At 46.7% G+C, this 15255-nt stretch overlaps 1 protein-coding gene across 2 annotated transcripts in view; it reads right to left on the bottom strand.

The window, feature by feature from the left end:
- Window positions 1-15255, bottom strand: part of LCP2 (lymphocyte cytosolic protein 2) — a 568984-nt gene that overhangs the window by 29688 nt on the left and 524041 nt on the right. For both annotated transcript variants that reach the window (XM_050794344.1, XM_050794342.1), the window contains one exon: window positions 11877-11923. In XM_050794344.1, the coding sequence (XP_050650301.1) occupies window positions 11877-11923 (47 nt within the window). The remainder of the gene's footprint in view (window positions 1-11876; window positions 11924-15255) is intronic.

Below are 15255 nucleotides of genomic sequence, written 5' to 3'. Positions count from 1 at the left end.
TTCCTCCTGCCCAGGAAGCCTTCTTTCCTCCTTGTGGATCTGTGTCTGCCTGAACCTTCCAAGTCCAGCTCAGAGCTCCCCTTTAAAGACTTGTCAGCTCACACCTGGCTTTCCCTCTGAAAATCAGGAGCCTTAGGATCTGGATACAATAGCCATGTATTTTCTTGTCTTACTATTCCTGGGGCTGAGGTCCCCTGGCTCTGCATGACCTGGCAGTGCTGTCTTGTTTCCAAGAATCTTCAGACCATCATCTAGACCCACAGGAATCAGCTGCTCCTTGGAGATTTCTTATCACAACCTCTAGTGGGCTGTTCTGTGGGCTGCCATCGCCTTCCATCTTCCCCTCCCAGACTGCCACTCGGTGATGTGGATTCTTATAAAAGCTTGGGGAGGTATTCTCTATAATGGCAGGGGCTGCAGAATGAGCGACTCCCTGAATCACTCATGTCCCTGAGACCAGCTTTGACGAAGACACTTGAAGATACTCTTAGTCCCCAGGTTCCTTCATGTCAGAACTAGTAAATCCCCAAATCCTAGGATAGAGCTGGGGGAGCTGGGGCAAGAGGGCTTTGCTGTCAGAACTGTATCTCCAGCGTGCCCTAGCAACAAGCATCCATTCCAGTCTCTCAAACATCCAGAACTTGAGATTCCAGCCCCATTGGTCACTGATGAGACCAACAAGACCCTTGGTAGTCAACAGGTTTAGTGTTTCCTCAAGATTTGGGGCAACTGGAAGGAACCTCAGATTATCAGTCCAATTTCATTTTACAGAGGAGGTGGCAGAGGCCCAGACAAAGAAGGGACTAGCGGATCATGAAGTCAAGAGATCAAGACCATCCTGGCCAACATGGTGAAACCCTGTCTCTACTAAAAATACAAAAAAAGCTGGGGCATGGTGGTGCGTGCCTGTGGTCCCAGCTACTTGGGAGGCTGAGGCAGGAGAATCACTTGAACCCAGGAGGTGGAGGTTGCAGTGAGCCGAGATCATACCACTGCACTCCAGCCTGGGTGACAGAGGGAGACTCCATATTTTTTTTTTTTTTAAAGGGACTAGCTTGAAGCCACACAGTAGTTAGTGGTAAAGACCGCCCTTCTTCCCACAACGCACTTCAACTTCTTCCCACAACGCACTTCTTCGCCCTTTCAACGCACACACCCCTGTGTCAGTTCCCTTTCTGCTGCAAGCTCTCTGGAGGCAGACACTGTTGAGTCCCTGGCCTGCCTATGAGAGTGGCTCATGATCTCTACTCTTTCTGCTTAACGACCATCTCAAAGTAACGAGTTTAGCCTAAAATAAACTTGCTAAATTAGCAAAGGAAGTCCTTAGCAGCCACCATTTCTTGATTCCTCCATCACCTCCCCTGCCCCTCAACTCCCCCATTTCTCCCAATAAATGGGATCCAGGCTGGGCGCAGTGGCTCATGACTATAATCCTAGTACTTTGGGAGGCTGAGGTGAGCAGATCACTGAGGTCAGGAGTTTGAGACCAGCCTGGCCAACACGGTGAAACCCCGTCTCTACTAAAAATACTAAAATTAGTCGGGCATGCTGCATGCCTGTAATCCCAGCTACTCAGGAGGCTGAGGCAGGAGAACCACTTGAACCTGGGAGTCAGAGGTTGCAGTGAGCCGAGATCACGCCACTGTACTCCAGCCTGGGGACAAGAGCAAAACTTCGTCTCAAAACAAAAAAAAGAAATGGGATCCAAACCTCCTACCTCATTAGAATAATAGGATAAACAAATTTTGATCAACACATTGGGTACTTAAGAGGAAAAAGAAGGAGAAAGGGAAAGGTTTGCTCTCTGTAATAATATTGTTGACAACTCCAGGCTTCTGTGACTGCGCAGAGGGAGAGGTTTTAAGAGCAGCAGTGGGGGCTTCCCAGTCGCCTCCTGACCATGCTGTCAGAGTGCTTGTGACATGGTTCTTTTTGGTTCCTTTAAGTGGTTGTTTTGAGAAGGCAATGGGCATGTGGGATGGAAGGACTCCTACAGAGCGGGCGAGGGAGCCCCGTTAGTGTTCTGTGTCCTTGCCATGTCAGGCAGTGCTGGCTGCAGCAGCCACTCCCATTCTGTCACCTGTTTATTCAACAATGTGCACTGAGGGCCTTCTAAGTGCTGGGAACTTAGAAGTGCTCAAAATGCATCAATGAACAAAGCAGACAGATCCCTGCTAGTGGAGAGGAAGCTTTAAGGAGGGAAAATGTGATGCATATGCACCGTGCGCATGCAGCGTGGGGGGCTGGGGAGGGGGATGGGAGTGCAGGGGTGGGGTGCGGTTGCCATTTAAAATGATCGGGCCTCACTGAAGAGGTGACATTTCAGTAATGACTTGAGCGAGGCGGGACTGAAGCTCACCTCAACGCCCTCCTACAGAGCTTGACGGCGCTCTGACCAGCTCACAGCGCTGCTTTGGATCTTGAAAGAACCTCCTGCTCTCTGTGGTGTTGCCTCTCACCAGTATCTCTACAGCCAGGCTGGAGGCTGCTGGGGCTCGAACTGGGTGAGGAAGGAAATGCCAAACCGCAGGCCTCAGCAGAGGAGCAGCAAAGAGCTGAGCGGGGGGTGGGCAGAACTGGGCCTGACAGTTGGCTTGTAGCAAAGTGTGGGCTCCCAGGGTTCTCCTGCTTTAATGGGCTACCGGAAGCACCTTCCAAGCCTATGGGACCACTGCCAGGGACTGGTGGACGGGGCAACAGTGATGGTGGGCACAGCAGGGAGGTGGTTGCTACGGCTATCACTAGGTGCAAACCTTCAAGTTACACCCTACCCCAGAGGACCAAGTGACAGTGAGTGGAGGGAGGTGACTCATTCTCCCTTCACCCCATAAACCCCACGCCTCACTCAGGACCAGAGCAAGACGTGACGGGGGCTGGGCAGCCATAGGCAGTAGTCCTCTCTGCTTGCCTTCGTTTAAGGAACTAGCTGGCCCTGGAAATGGGCTGAACCTCCCCCGAGGAAGCCAGCCCATTGTAGGAAGGTGGCACTCTACAATGACCTGGGTTCCAGCCCAGCTGCATCCCTAACTTGCAGCATGGTGGGGGCCAGTCTTCATCATCTCAGTCTAAGGGCTCTCCTGGTAATGTACAAGGTACAGGGGCTGCAGGCACAGACAGTCTAACTGCAATGTCTGGCCCCAAGGGTGGCGCCCACTGTGTGACCTCAGACAAGGCAGCTGCCCTCACCTGGCCCCAGATTCCTTATCAGCACAATACAGGGGTTAAACCTGATTAGTGAATCCCTGATGGGCTTGATCATCATGATTACCTAGCTCTACCTGTTACAAACACTGGTCACCAGGCCCAGCCAAACCTACCTGAACAGACTCTCCGGGGAGAAGCCTGAGGCTCAGTGACATCAACCAGCCCCCAGGTGATTTTTATGATGATCCAAAAAGCTTGTGAAATAAATCCTGTTATTCTTGACACTGATGAAATTGTTTGTTTGCTTGTTTTAAAGAGAAGGAGAAGGAAAGGCAGGAGAAGGAACTTGGTGATTCTAAAGGGAGTGAAGTAGGGGAGTGGGGGTATACGAGGCCTTAGCTGGCCTTTGATATAGCCCTTTAATTCTCCCCCATGCTTGAACAACTGTGAAGGAAGACCTACTAGTGGGTCTAGAAATCAACTTTGCTGATGACACAAGACGAAAGAAACTATACAAGAAACGAAGGCTGGCAGGCAGGCGGAAAAGAAGGGAGAGAGGGAGGGTGGAAGGGAAGGGAAGGGAACAGAAGGAAAGGAAAGGGAAGGAGAGGGGTACAGAATAGAAAATATCAGCGCGCAAAGCATCCATTGTCCCGTGAAAATTCCATCTTCGTTTCCTCTACTGTGGCACGTGTAGCTGTGTACTGGCTTATGGATATAGAGCGCGTTCTTGCCACAGCTTTGGCCAACTTCTGACCTACTCCTTTTATGGGGCCCTCCCACAGTAGGAGCCTTGTTCCCTGGGCTCAGATTTCAGACTGCCTGCTGCTCCCTCCCAGGACAAGGCTTCCAGGCCCTGGGTAGGGCAGATGCCTCTTCCGCAGCGCTGTTCTCGCAGTGGGACCCTGGACCTCTCCTTTTCCCCACCCCTCCTCCCTGCACACATTCCCATGCTCAATCCTGCTCTCACTCTGCATTCCAATCCTTCCTCCAAGGAACAAAATGTTCTTTCTGTCTTTAAAGATCGTCTGTAGTCCCAGCTACTCGGGAGGCTGAGGCAGGAGAATGGCGGGAACCCGGGAGGCGGAGCTTGCAGTGAGCTGAGATCCGGCCACAGCACTCCAGCCTGGGCGACAGAGCGAGACTCCGTCTCAAAAAAAAAAAAAAAAAAAAAAAAAAAAAAAGATCGTCCCTTGAACCAAGAGCTAAACCTTCTAAATTCTGTCCTTGTTACCTGAGAAGCCAGAGGCAGCCAGATGTTTTAAGACTCAGGAAGGAGCCTTTCACCATAACCTGAGGCCTCGATCGACAGCGTAAGAGTAGGACATAATAATTTGAGGACACAGGGTGTTCTCCCTACTTGTCACCCATGTCCCACTGCAGTTTTACATGGAGTGTTTTCCTGGTGCCTCACGATCATTTTCCTGGTATACAAGTATAATTATTCTCATTTTTACAAATAAAAAAGGCAGGGCTGGCCAGCTGCGTTGCATGCCTGTAATCCCAGCACTTTGGGAGGCCGAGGCGGGTGGGTCACCTGAGGTCAGGAGTTTGAGACCAGCCTGGCCAACGTAGCAAAAGCCCATCTCTACTAAAAATATAAAAATTAGCTGGGCATGGTGATGCCTGTAATCCCAGCTACTCAGGAGGCTGAGGCAGGAGAATCACTTGAACCCAGGAGATGGAGGTTGCAGTGAGCCAAGATTGCGCCACTGCACTCCAGTCTGGGCAACAAGAGTGAAACTCCAACTCAAAAAAAATGGGCGAGGCTCTGAGGGATGCAGCTGTCAAAAGGCACGTGACCAGCATTTATGGGGAGAGGAGGCTTCACTTTGAGAGCTGTGGGCTTGCACTGGAAGAGAAGGAGCAACAGCCAACGGAGGCACCTTTCCTGTGGGAGGGCCCTTGAGGACTGACGAGACCTGGGTCCCTGGACAGCAATTAGCCACTGAATGGGACAGGGGAGGACCATGTTGGAGAGAGGCCCTGTCACTCTTTTGGTTTTGCTGAGGGCTGGCCGTACTCTTTTTTTTTTTTTTTTTTTTGAGACAGAGTCTTGCTCTGTTGCCCAGACTGGAGTGCAGTGGTGCGATTTCGGCTTACTGCAAGCTCCGCCTCCCAGGTTCATGCCATTCTCCTGCCTCAGCCTCCCGAGTAGCTGGGACTACCAGCACCCGCCACCACACCTGTCTATTTTTTTTTTTTTTTTGTATTTTTAGTAGAGAGGGGTTTCACCGTGTTAGCCAGGATGGTCTCGATCTCCTGACCTCATGATCTGCCCTCCCCGGCCTCCCAAAGTGCTGGGATTACAGGCATTTGAGTGGCCACATTCTTTAACAGGCACAGGAATATTCATTTCGCCTCTGTGTCCCTTCCCCCACACCTTTCCTGTCTTCTCTGTCTCTGGTAGGGAAATAGGCACAAAGGAGATGCCTCAGGAGGTTGTTTCTGCCATTAGACTCACAGCCTTTCAGGAAGACAGACAAACACTTCTGCTTATTTCTCAGCTTGAATCGTAAGTTTTCCCAACCTAATTGCACTATTGGTAATGGCTACAGGGAGAACCAGCAGAAAGAGGATTATCCAATACCTATCTGCTGCCTCCACCTGTCACTCTCCTCTCCTTAATTTTAAAGTTACACTGTGGATTTAAATGCAAAACATATAGCATCCGCTCCTTTAATGAACTCCGAAAAGGCACCAGTAGATTTGAACGCGTATTCATGTATTCTATTGATTTAACCAGACTGTCGTCAGCTGTACCATGAGGGTCAACCTAGGCCCTATAAAGGGAGCCTTTATTTTTTTTCTTTAAAAATCCTCCACCTTTACAATGTTGGAGGTGTCTTGGGATCAACCATGTCCTGAGAGAGTGACAGTATTTTCAGGCTGAGAGAACCTTCCTCACCACAACTTACCTTCTTAAAAATCTATTTAATACTTATATTGTAAGCGTCAGGGAAGGAAATAGAGACATTCAGAGGAGTGTAATATTGTTTTGGTTTTCTGTACATGAACACAATTTCTTTTCCAAAGGCCTTTGGGGTAATGATCAAGACAAATAAACCTGTGTACAAGGGCTGGAATGAATAAAGTATTGAACACCTGTAAGTATCAAGGACAGCACCAGGCAATTTATGTTTGCTGCCTTCTTCAATGTTCCCCACTCCTTAGAAGTTAGCTCTTTTCCCTTCTACAGACAAGGAAGCTGAGGCTGATTGCTTAAATGACTTCTCCGAGGTCCTACAGCTGGCGGGAGGCAAAGTCAGCTTCAGAGCCTGGATCTCCCTCACTCCAAAACCCTATGTCCTCTCTATTCTTTAATCTCTCCTCTCCAGAAAGACAGAAGAGTTAAAAAAGTAAAATTGCTCTAATTGGGATTTTACATAAAGCAAGAATAGCCAACACTTATTCAGTGCATATTGTTATTTTCCCATTATTTCCCCTAATTTTCCCATTAACCCTCTGAGGTAGGTTCTATCATTATTTGCATTATACAAATGAGGAAGCTGAGGCTCGGAAAACTGAGCTAACTTGCCCTCAAGTCTCACGGCCTGTGAATGGAAGGATTGGATTTCAAGCATCTGACCTCAGAGCCTGAGCTTTTTCTCACTAAGCTCTCCTCTCTGCCTGTTTATACCCAAAATAATAACACTTAAAATTCGTGGGCTTGTATAGTCTCTGCAACCGATTCTTTCCTTTTATAGTTTAGGAAGTTGAGGGTGGTCGAGGGATGTGTCCCAGGTCACATAAGTCATTGGAAGTAGAGCTGGAATTGGTCCTTGTTACACATTTCTGCCAAGAGGGACAGTGAGTCTCTAAGTCACCTCATTAGGGCAGCCTGGACCTTCCCTTGATATCTTCTCCATCGTTCTCCATATTAACCTTTCATGTTCTATGGGCAGGCAGAGCTCATAGTCTATCTAGGGTGCCCATTCAAACACATTGGAGGAGGGGATTCCCTCACAGGCCAAGTTTTTGTTTCAGTTTTCAGAGAGCTAAAGAAATATCCCACCCCAGTCCATTCGCAACGTGTTTATAATTCTCCCGTTCACGCTAACCAGAAGCCATTTCCCACCCCTACCACCTTCTCCAGGCTCTCTAAAAAGCTAGAAGACATCAGCTGAGCTTAGCCTTAAGGTGAAAAAGGATCTTCCAAGTTGAAAGTGACTTCTTTATCTCTGTCCTTCCACTGTTCTGATTAAATCTCTTCCATCCTCCCATCTTCATAGCTACAGTGCTAAGGGAGGTTCTTAGCTCATTGGCAGGATCTTGGTCACTACCAACTAACTTGGTCTCATGTCCCCAGCTGGGCTGTCCTCCAGATCATCACTTACATGTCCTGGACAGAGATAAGACACAAATTTACCTCGATGCTTACTTCACCAACACTCTCTGGCTCCTGAGAACTGCTCACGGGACCTTTATAAATTGTGGCACACCGCCCCCAACCAGTCACTTCAGCCTCTGCTTTCCACTCACCCAGGTATACGCCCCAGCTGCTCTGCCCCACTGGCCGTTCCGCCAGGCACACTGGGTGGTGCCTCTGTAATATGTTCCCATTTCTAGAATGTCCTCCAATCCATCCTTCCTATTTCAAGATTTAACTTAGGGTCCCTTCCTCCCTTGTCTGCCCTGAATACTCTAGGGAAAATTACTCCTGCCTTCCTACTAGCCCTTGAACTTGTGCATGCACGCACCATTGCACTGTTGTAATTGTAGTATAGTTGCTTTGCTTGTCTATCTGACCTCCCTTTAGAATGTGAGTGTCCTGAGGATGAGGATTCTGTCCCATAGCTTTGTAGCCTGAGTAATTTTAACAAAGGCCTGACACATTGTAGTTATCTAATAGCAGTTCACTAAATGAATAAAGTATTATGGAACTATTAATCTTGTATAGGGACCACAGGATGCAAACTCAAATGCCCTCAAGGGCCACGTACATACATAGACCTACATAGTTACCATTTCTGGCATTCTTCATTCCTAGGTACACATCCAGGTTAATATCTGGTGTCACCTCCTTTCTGCTTGAAGGACTTTTAAAAAGCACCTACAGTTTAAAAGGCAGTACAGTTCAGATTTTGTGTGTCTGAAAAAGTCTTTATTTCGTCTTCATTTTTAGAAGATATTTTTGCCTAGTATTGAACTCTAGGTTGACAATATTTTTCTTTTGCTATTTTACTTTCGAGAAAGCTGCTGTGATCATTACATTTGTTCCTTTGTATGTAATATGTCTTTTTTTTTTCTGACTGCTTTTAAGATTTTCTTTTTATCATTAGTTTTGAGCAATTTGATTATGATGTACCTCAGAGCTAGTTTTCTTCCTGTTTCTTACATTTGGAATTTGTTGAGCCTCTTGGATCTGTGGGTTTATAATTTGCATCCAGTTTGCAACATTTTTAGCCATTATGTCTTCAAGTGTTTTATTTCTGTCTCTCCTACCCCACTCACATGCACATTCTTTCCTCTCCTTTGGGGACTTTAGACATATATTTGGCTCTTTGAAATTGTCCCAAAATTCCTTGATGCTTTTTTTTTTTTTTGATGGAGTCTTGCCCTGTCACCCAGGCTGGAGTACAGTGGTGCAATCTCAGTTCATTGCAGCCTCCACCTCCCAGGTTCAAGTGATTCTCTTGCCTCAGCCTCTTGAGTAGCTGGGACTACAGGCGCCTGCCACCACACCCGGTGAATATTTGTATTTTTAATAGAGATGGGGTTTTGCCATATTGGCCAGGCTGGTCTCAAAATCCTGACCTCAGGTGATCCGTCCACCTCAACCTCCCAAAGTGCTGGGATTATAGGCGTGAGCCACCACACCCAGCCCCTTGATGCTCTTTTCAGTGTTTTGCTTTAGTTTTTTTTCTCTGTGTGTTTCAATTTGGACAATTTCTATTACTGTATCTTCGTGTTTACTACTATTTTCTTTTGCAATGTCTAATCTGCTGTTAATTCCAAGCAGTGTATTTCTAATTTCAGATTTTATAGCTTACATTTCTAGAAGTTCTATTTGGGTTTTTGTTTTGTATTTTTTAAATTTCCTATGCCCAAATTTAACTTTTAGAACACATGAAATACACTCTACATTCTCTTTGTCTGCTGATTTTAATCTCTGTGTCAGTTATGGGTCAGTTTTGATGTTTTAGTTTTTCTCCTTGTTGTGGGTTATATTTTCCTGCTCATTTGCATGCTTGTTAGTCTCTGATTAGATGCCTAATATCATAAATTTAATTTGTTGGGTAGTGAATATTTTTGCATTCCTATAAATAGTTTTAAGTTTTGTTCTGAGATGTAGTTAAGTTACTTAGAAGCAGTTTGTTTCTATTGGGTCTTGCTTTTAAGGTTTTCTAGCCAGGATCAGAACAATTTTTAGATTAGGGCTAATTATTGCCCACTGCTAAGGCAAGATCCTTCCAGGCATGCTACCCAGTGACTGTGAATCTCCAGGTTTTCCAGCCAGGCTGGAAAGGCACCATTTCCAGCCCTGTGAGTGGCTACTCTTTCCTCCAGTACTGTTGGGTAGTTCTTTTGCCACCTACAGGTAGTCTCTTCTTTCATGCATGGACTGATCTGTGCTCTGCTAAAGAGGGGCCCCTCTGAAGCTCCCCAGAATGCTGACTCTATGCAGCTCTCTCCTCGCTGACACCTGTTGAATGAACTCCAGGCTCCTGGACTCTCTGCTGCCTCCTCAGCTCAAGTCGTCCACCAGACCCGGCACTGTGTTCCCTGCTCCCTGTGCCATGGCCTGGAGATTCTCAAAGCAGCAACAACCATAGACTTCACCGACTTTGTTTTCCATCCCTCGGTGTCTGATGCCCAATGTCTTGAAAATTGCTCTTTCATGTATTTTGCCTGGTTATTTGGTTATTTCAGGTGGGAAAGTAAATCTGATCCCTGTTGCTTCATCTTTTTCGAAAGCCAAAGTTCCCATGATATGAAATAAATGGTTGATGCACCTTAGGATGATCCCTCAGGGAATGATGGGACCCTGGTGAACTGGGGAGCACAAATCCCAACTAAACAGGCAGCAGACATCAGATCCGGCTGACTATTGCCACAGTAGAATATATGCCCTAAATTGCCACATCTTTCACTTGTTTCTAAAGAGGCTGGATTTTGTGAAACTCTTCCTGATTTCAAAGCACAGTGGTCACCAAACTTAACACATCTGCAGCCTGGGACTGGCCCACCAGCCACCAATTCTGATACCTGTGTGTAAAGATCCCTGTTTTGCAAATAACTATGGTTTATCTCTACAACATCACATTTCTGCAATCATAGAAATGTTCCATATCTGTACTCTCCAGCATAGTAGTCACCAGCTATACATAGCTATTAAAATGTGGCTAGTGCCTCAGGGGAATGAATTTTAAATTTAATTTAAATTGAAGTAGCCACATGTGGTTAGAGGATATCCTTAGAAAGCTCAAGCCATCTTCAACAACATGTGTCCCTGGAGATAGACAGCACCAAAGGCAAATCCTTATTCCTCTCTTTTCCTTCCCCCTTCCAGACAAGGGAAAGCCTATAGCCATGCTAAAAATATTCTCCTTAATTGAGCTGCCAGCATTCTTACCTATTCATGAGATCTCCCCACCTCCTAGTCCTTTGGCCTACTCCCTTTTATTATGATGAGCTCTGAGACCCTTAGAGTAAGAGAAGGGTCCTCATAGAATGTCCAGAGAAGAGAACTCAAACTGGTAACACACAGACTATATGTAGCCCTTAGGTGTGTTTACTGTGGCATTCACAATATTTAAAACATTTGAACCAATGTTTAAAAATTGAGATATATCATGTGAAACCCATATTTCTAGTTATTCTTGATAAATTTGAAGATTGGACATTGTTGGGTCCACACTGGCTGGAGCTGAGGAGCTGCTGCACTCTTTGAATGGAACATATGATATCTGATTTGCCACAGTCCCCACCATTCTCTATTGTTTCACCAACAATGAGGCTTTGCGATGGTTACTTTTTTCATCATATGATAACTGTGCTATTATTTTTCTTATAATGGAGAAATATTTCATCACACAGAATGTTTACCACTGTTTTGTCCAATGATGATAAAACAAAACAAAACAACAGGGCTTTGTGTGCCAATTTTACACATTTATAGTGGGCTCCTGCAGGTATTTGAGTGTGTGAGACCTTTACTAGAGGGATGAAAAATACATGGCATGACACGCATACTGCAACTTCCCATTTCAGCACCTACGGCAGACATGAATAATCAATCACAGCTCCCTTTCCTTGGGATTCTTCTCCACATAACCTCCCTGGCAGCCATTCCCAAGCACTCAGTATCGACACATAATCATGTCCATTGCCGTCATCTGGTTCAGCTCTCATTTTACTGTGTGAGAAATGGAGGTCAAGAAAACTTAAGCCATCACTGAGTCAATGGTGATGCCACGATGAAACCTTGACACTGGTGCTATTTTCACAGGCCCAGCCCCATGAGAAGAGAGGAAATGAAAACACGGGCCAAAGTTGGGCTTGTTTTTGGCAAGAGCATCCAGGTCGCCAGCTGGGCTGGATCTGCGCCTTCTGTTTTCCAGATCTTCACGTAACTTCTGTTCCCCACATCCTGTCCTTGCCCTCATCCTTCCTACTTGCTTTCTTATTTCAAGCCAACAGTGACATAGAACTGACCCAGCCCTCACTCACACTACTCCCTATTCCCACCTCTGCTCCCAGATCACCCATAGAGTTGGAGGAGTACTTACGGCACCCGGAGCTTGGGGAACTTCTGGATGTCATTTTCTGTCAGGTTCTGAAATGAAGACACATACGGCAGGCAGGTTACAACCCACAGAAAGGGCTTTGAGTAGGAGGGGAAGAGTGATATGTGAAACAATATAGGGAGTGGTGGGGACTGTGGCAAACAGAGGAGAAACCTCCCGCCCACCCACCCTCCCAAAGTGGGCAGCCTCTAGATGTTTTGCCTAAAAGCCTGTGGGCCTGGTGTTGCTGGAGCTGCTTTTTCAAAAGGAATCCTTAAATCTGGGTTTTATGTAAAATGCTCTGAGTTCTAAATGTTGACAAATAATTTTGACTTAAGCACTGTGAGAGCTAAATCTGTGAAACCAAACGACTCGTTTTGTGGGTTGCATTCGGCCATGTTGTGACCTCTTCCCTACACCCCAGACCTCAGGCCCTCTCAGTCTCCACAAGGTCAGCTGTGGTGAAGCCAGCCTGGAGCACTGTGTGCCTCTTTTACTGACATCACACCCCGGAGAGCCTCTTTCACCAGGGTTATTGGTAGAATTCTTAAGATATGGGGATGCCATGCAAAGGCTTTCCTGAGGGAACTGAGAAGGGAGAGGAGAAAGAAACTCATATTTGTCAAGAACTAACCCTGGGCCTCTGCCTCTTAACACCTTAGTGATCAACTCTGTGATGCAGGAGTTATCAGCATTCCCATTCCGCAAGTGAGAAAGCCGAGGCTCAGGGATATGAAGGGGATTTCCACTTGTGGGGAATGAGCTGGGGCTGGAATTCCACTCTAGGACATCCACAGTCTATTTTCTTCCTGCAAACCTCCATCCTACCATGTCTGATCCTTTTGAGGGCCCCCGTGCCCCATGTTGGAGGGGAAGATGGGGGGAAGGGTGAAAGGAGGCATCTGGGACGGAGGAGGAGAGGAGAGCACGTCAGAACTGGGAACAGAAAAGAGACTGGGCATGCTTTCCATAGAACCAACGATGAGCTGATAAAGGGCTCCACCACCATTCTAATTAAGGCCAGAGGGCTGGGTAGTTAGGGTGGGAGCTCTGGAATCAGATGGGCTGGGTTTGAATTTTGGTTCATTCACTTAGCAGCTGTCTCATTTAGGGCATGCTCTTTGCCTCTCTGAGCCTCAGTTTCCTTGTCTGTAAAATGGGGACCATAACAATAATAATGATACCCATCTGTCAGGGTTGTGAGGACTGAGTGGGATGGTGTATGTAATGTGTTTTGGCACAGTGCCTGGCACAGTGTGTGACGGAGAAATGGAGGAGTAAGAAGAGGAATTTCTACCCCTGGTGGGGAAGCAGCAGGGGTCTGGGTGAGTCTTCGAGTTTAGTGTTTTTGCTTCTTTTCCTTGTCTGTTCTGGGAGCTGCCTGTCAGGTTTTCTGACCATTGGAAAGATCTGGGCACTATTCTTTGAGATCAGCGGGCACAGAGGCTGGGGCTAGGGCATCTTAGCAACATGTTCACTGGACCCATCTGATCCAGCTCATAGGCATGATTTCTGATTTGGACGCAGATCAGACCACCTGAGGCAGGGTTGGGGCTGGTGAAGGGAGTCAGCCAGAAGTCCTGAGGGCATCAGGCTTTTGGCCAAGCTTCTTAACTCCTCTTTCTTTCTTTCTTTCTTTCTTTCTTTCTTTCTTTCTTTCTTTCTCTCTCTCTCTCTCTCTTTCTCTCCTTCTTTCTTTCCTTTCTTCCTTCCTTCCTTCCTTCCTTCCTTCCTTCCTTCCTTCCTTCCTTCCTTCCTTTCTCTTCTTTTTTTTCTTTTCTTTCTTTTTTTCGTCACTGAGCAGCAGCATCTCCCTGCTTCTGAACTACCCCCACTCAGGGAGGTACCAAGACTCATGTTTTGAGTGTGGTGTGAGGAGTTGAAGCCTTCCTAAGGGCTGCCAGAGGGGCGGCAGCTGAGCCCTGAGCAGCTGGCCACCAGCTTCTGCTCTGCTGAGAGGAGGGCGTAAGCTGAGGGAATTTCAGGAAGATTGTGGAGGAGGAGGAGGATGTGAGCGTGGCTGGAGACACATAGGAGCAGAGTGTTAGGAAAGAGGAAGACATTCAGAACAGGGACAAGAACTGTAAGGAAAGATGAGAGATGTTGAAACAGAATTTTTGGAGAGTTTTGCTATGTGATGTAACCCCCTCTTCCACCTCTTCCAAAAGCCTTCAGCAAACTCTGGGTTATTTGCATGATGATTTTGGAGTTAAGATTTGTGGCTTTGTGGGAGTATGATTATATGCTGTGGGTGTTGAGAAGAGGGGTACAGAAAGAGGAAAGCCACAAACTGGGCCTGGTGGGAGAGGCAATGTGGCAGACATGGCTGCTTGCCTACCCAATACCCACTCTCCCTTTGTTTTCCTACTGACAGGACCTGGATTTCATTCAGGGCAGTAAATGTGCTTGTTCAAAATATTTAACTCCCCAGACTCCCTTGCAGAGGGTGGAGGTCACATGACTCTGCTGTGGACAGTAAGATACAACCACAGTCTGCTGGATGGAGCTCCTGGAAAAGTCACTACTTTCCTGGAAAAAAGGGAGCATGCATTTACCGTTCACCATACACCTTCTCCTCTTTGCCTTTCTCCCCTCCTCCCTGCCTTTCTCTCATATCTCCCTGGAGATATGATGCCTAGAGGTGAAGTGGCCAACTCATAACCGTTAGGACAGAAGCCACAGGCTTTTCCATAGGTTAGATGAAGGCTGGGTTCTTGATGACTTCTTCACCATCGCCAAGCACCCCCCTATACATTTATTATTACTTGAAACAGACTGACCCTTATTTGGTTGGGCCACTGTGGTCAGGTTTCTGCAACATGGATCACATGCCTTCCCAACTGACACAGGTCTCAAGCTCCTTTTCTCTTCTTTTTATACCTTGTAGAAGCATAGCTTCTACCAGATAAGGATCTATCCTTTTCAGTGGAAAACAAAAATGGCAAAGAAAGAAAGAAAGAAGGAGAGAGAGAGAGACAGAGAGAGAGAGAGAGAGAGAAAGAAAGAAGAAAAGAAAAGAAAGAAAAGGAAGGAAGGAAAGAAGAAAGAAAGAAAGAAAGAAAGAGAAAGAAAAGAAAGAAAGAAAGAAAAAAGAAACAAAAGGAAGGAAGGAAAGAAGAAAGAAGGAAAGAAAGAGAAAGAGATGGAGAGAGGGAAGGAAGGAAGGAAAGAAAGAGAGAGGGAGAAGAAAGAAGAAAGGGAAGGAAAGGAAAGGGAAGGGAAAAGAGGGAAGAGGAGAGGGGAGGACAAGGGAGGGGAGGGAGGGAGGAAGGAAGGAAAGAAGGAAGGAGGGAAAGAAGGAAGGAAGGAAGGAAGGAAGGAAGTTAGGAAAATAACTAGGGCCTTTCACTTTTGCCTTCAATAGCAGAGTGGCCCTGGAATT

Source organism: Macaca thibetana, chromosome 6 (assembly GCF_024542745.1).
Source record: "Macaca thibetana thibetana isolate TM-01 chromosome 6, ASM2454274v1, whole genome shotgun sequence".
Lineage (NCBI taxonomy): Eukaryota > Metazoa > Chordata > Mammalia > Primates > Cercopithecidae > Macaca > Macaca thibetana.
Note: the sequence above shows the minus strand (reverse complement) of the source record. Positions and strands in the feature narration are given on the sequence as shown.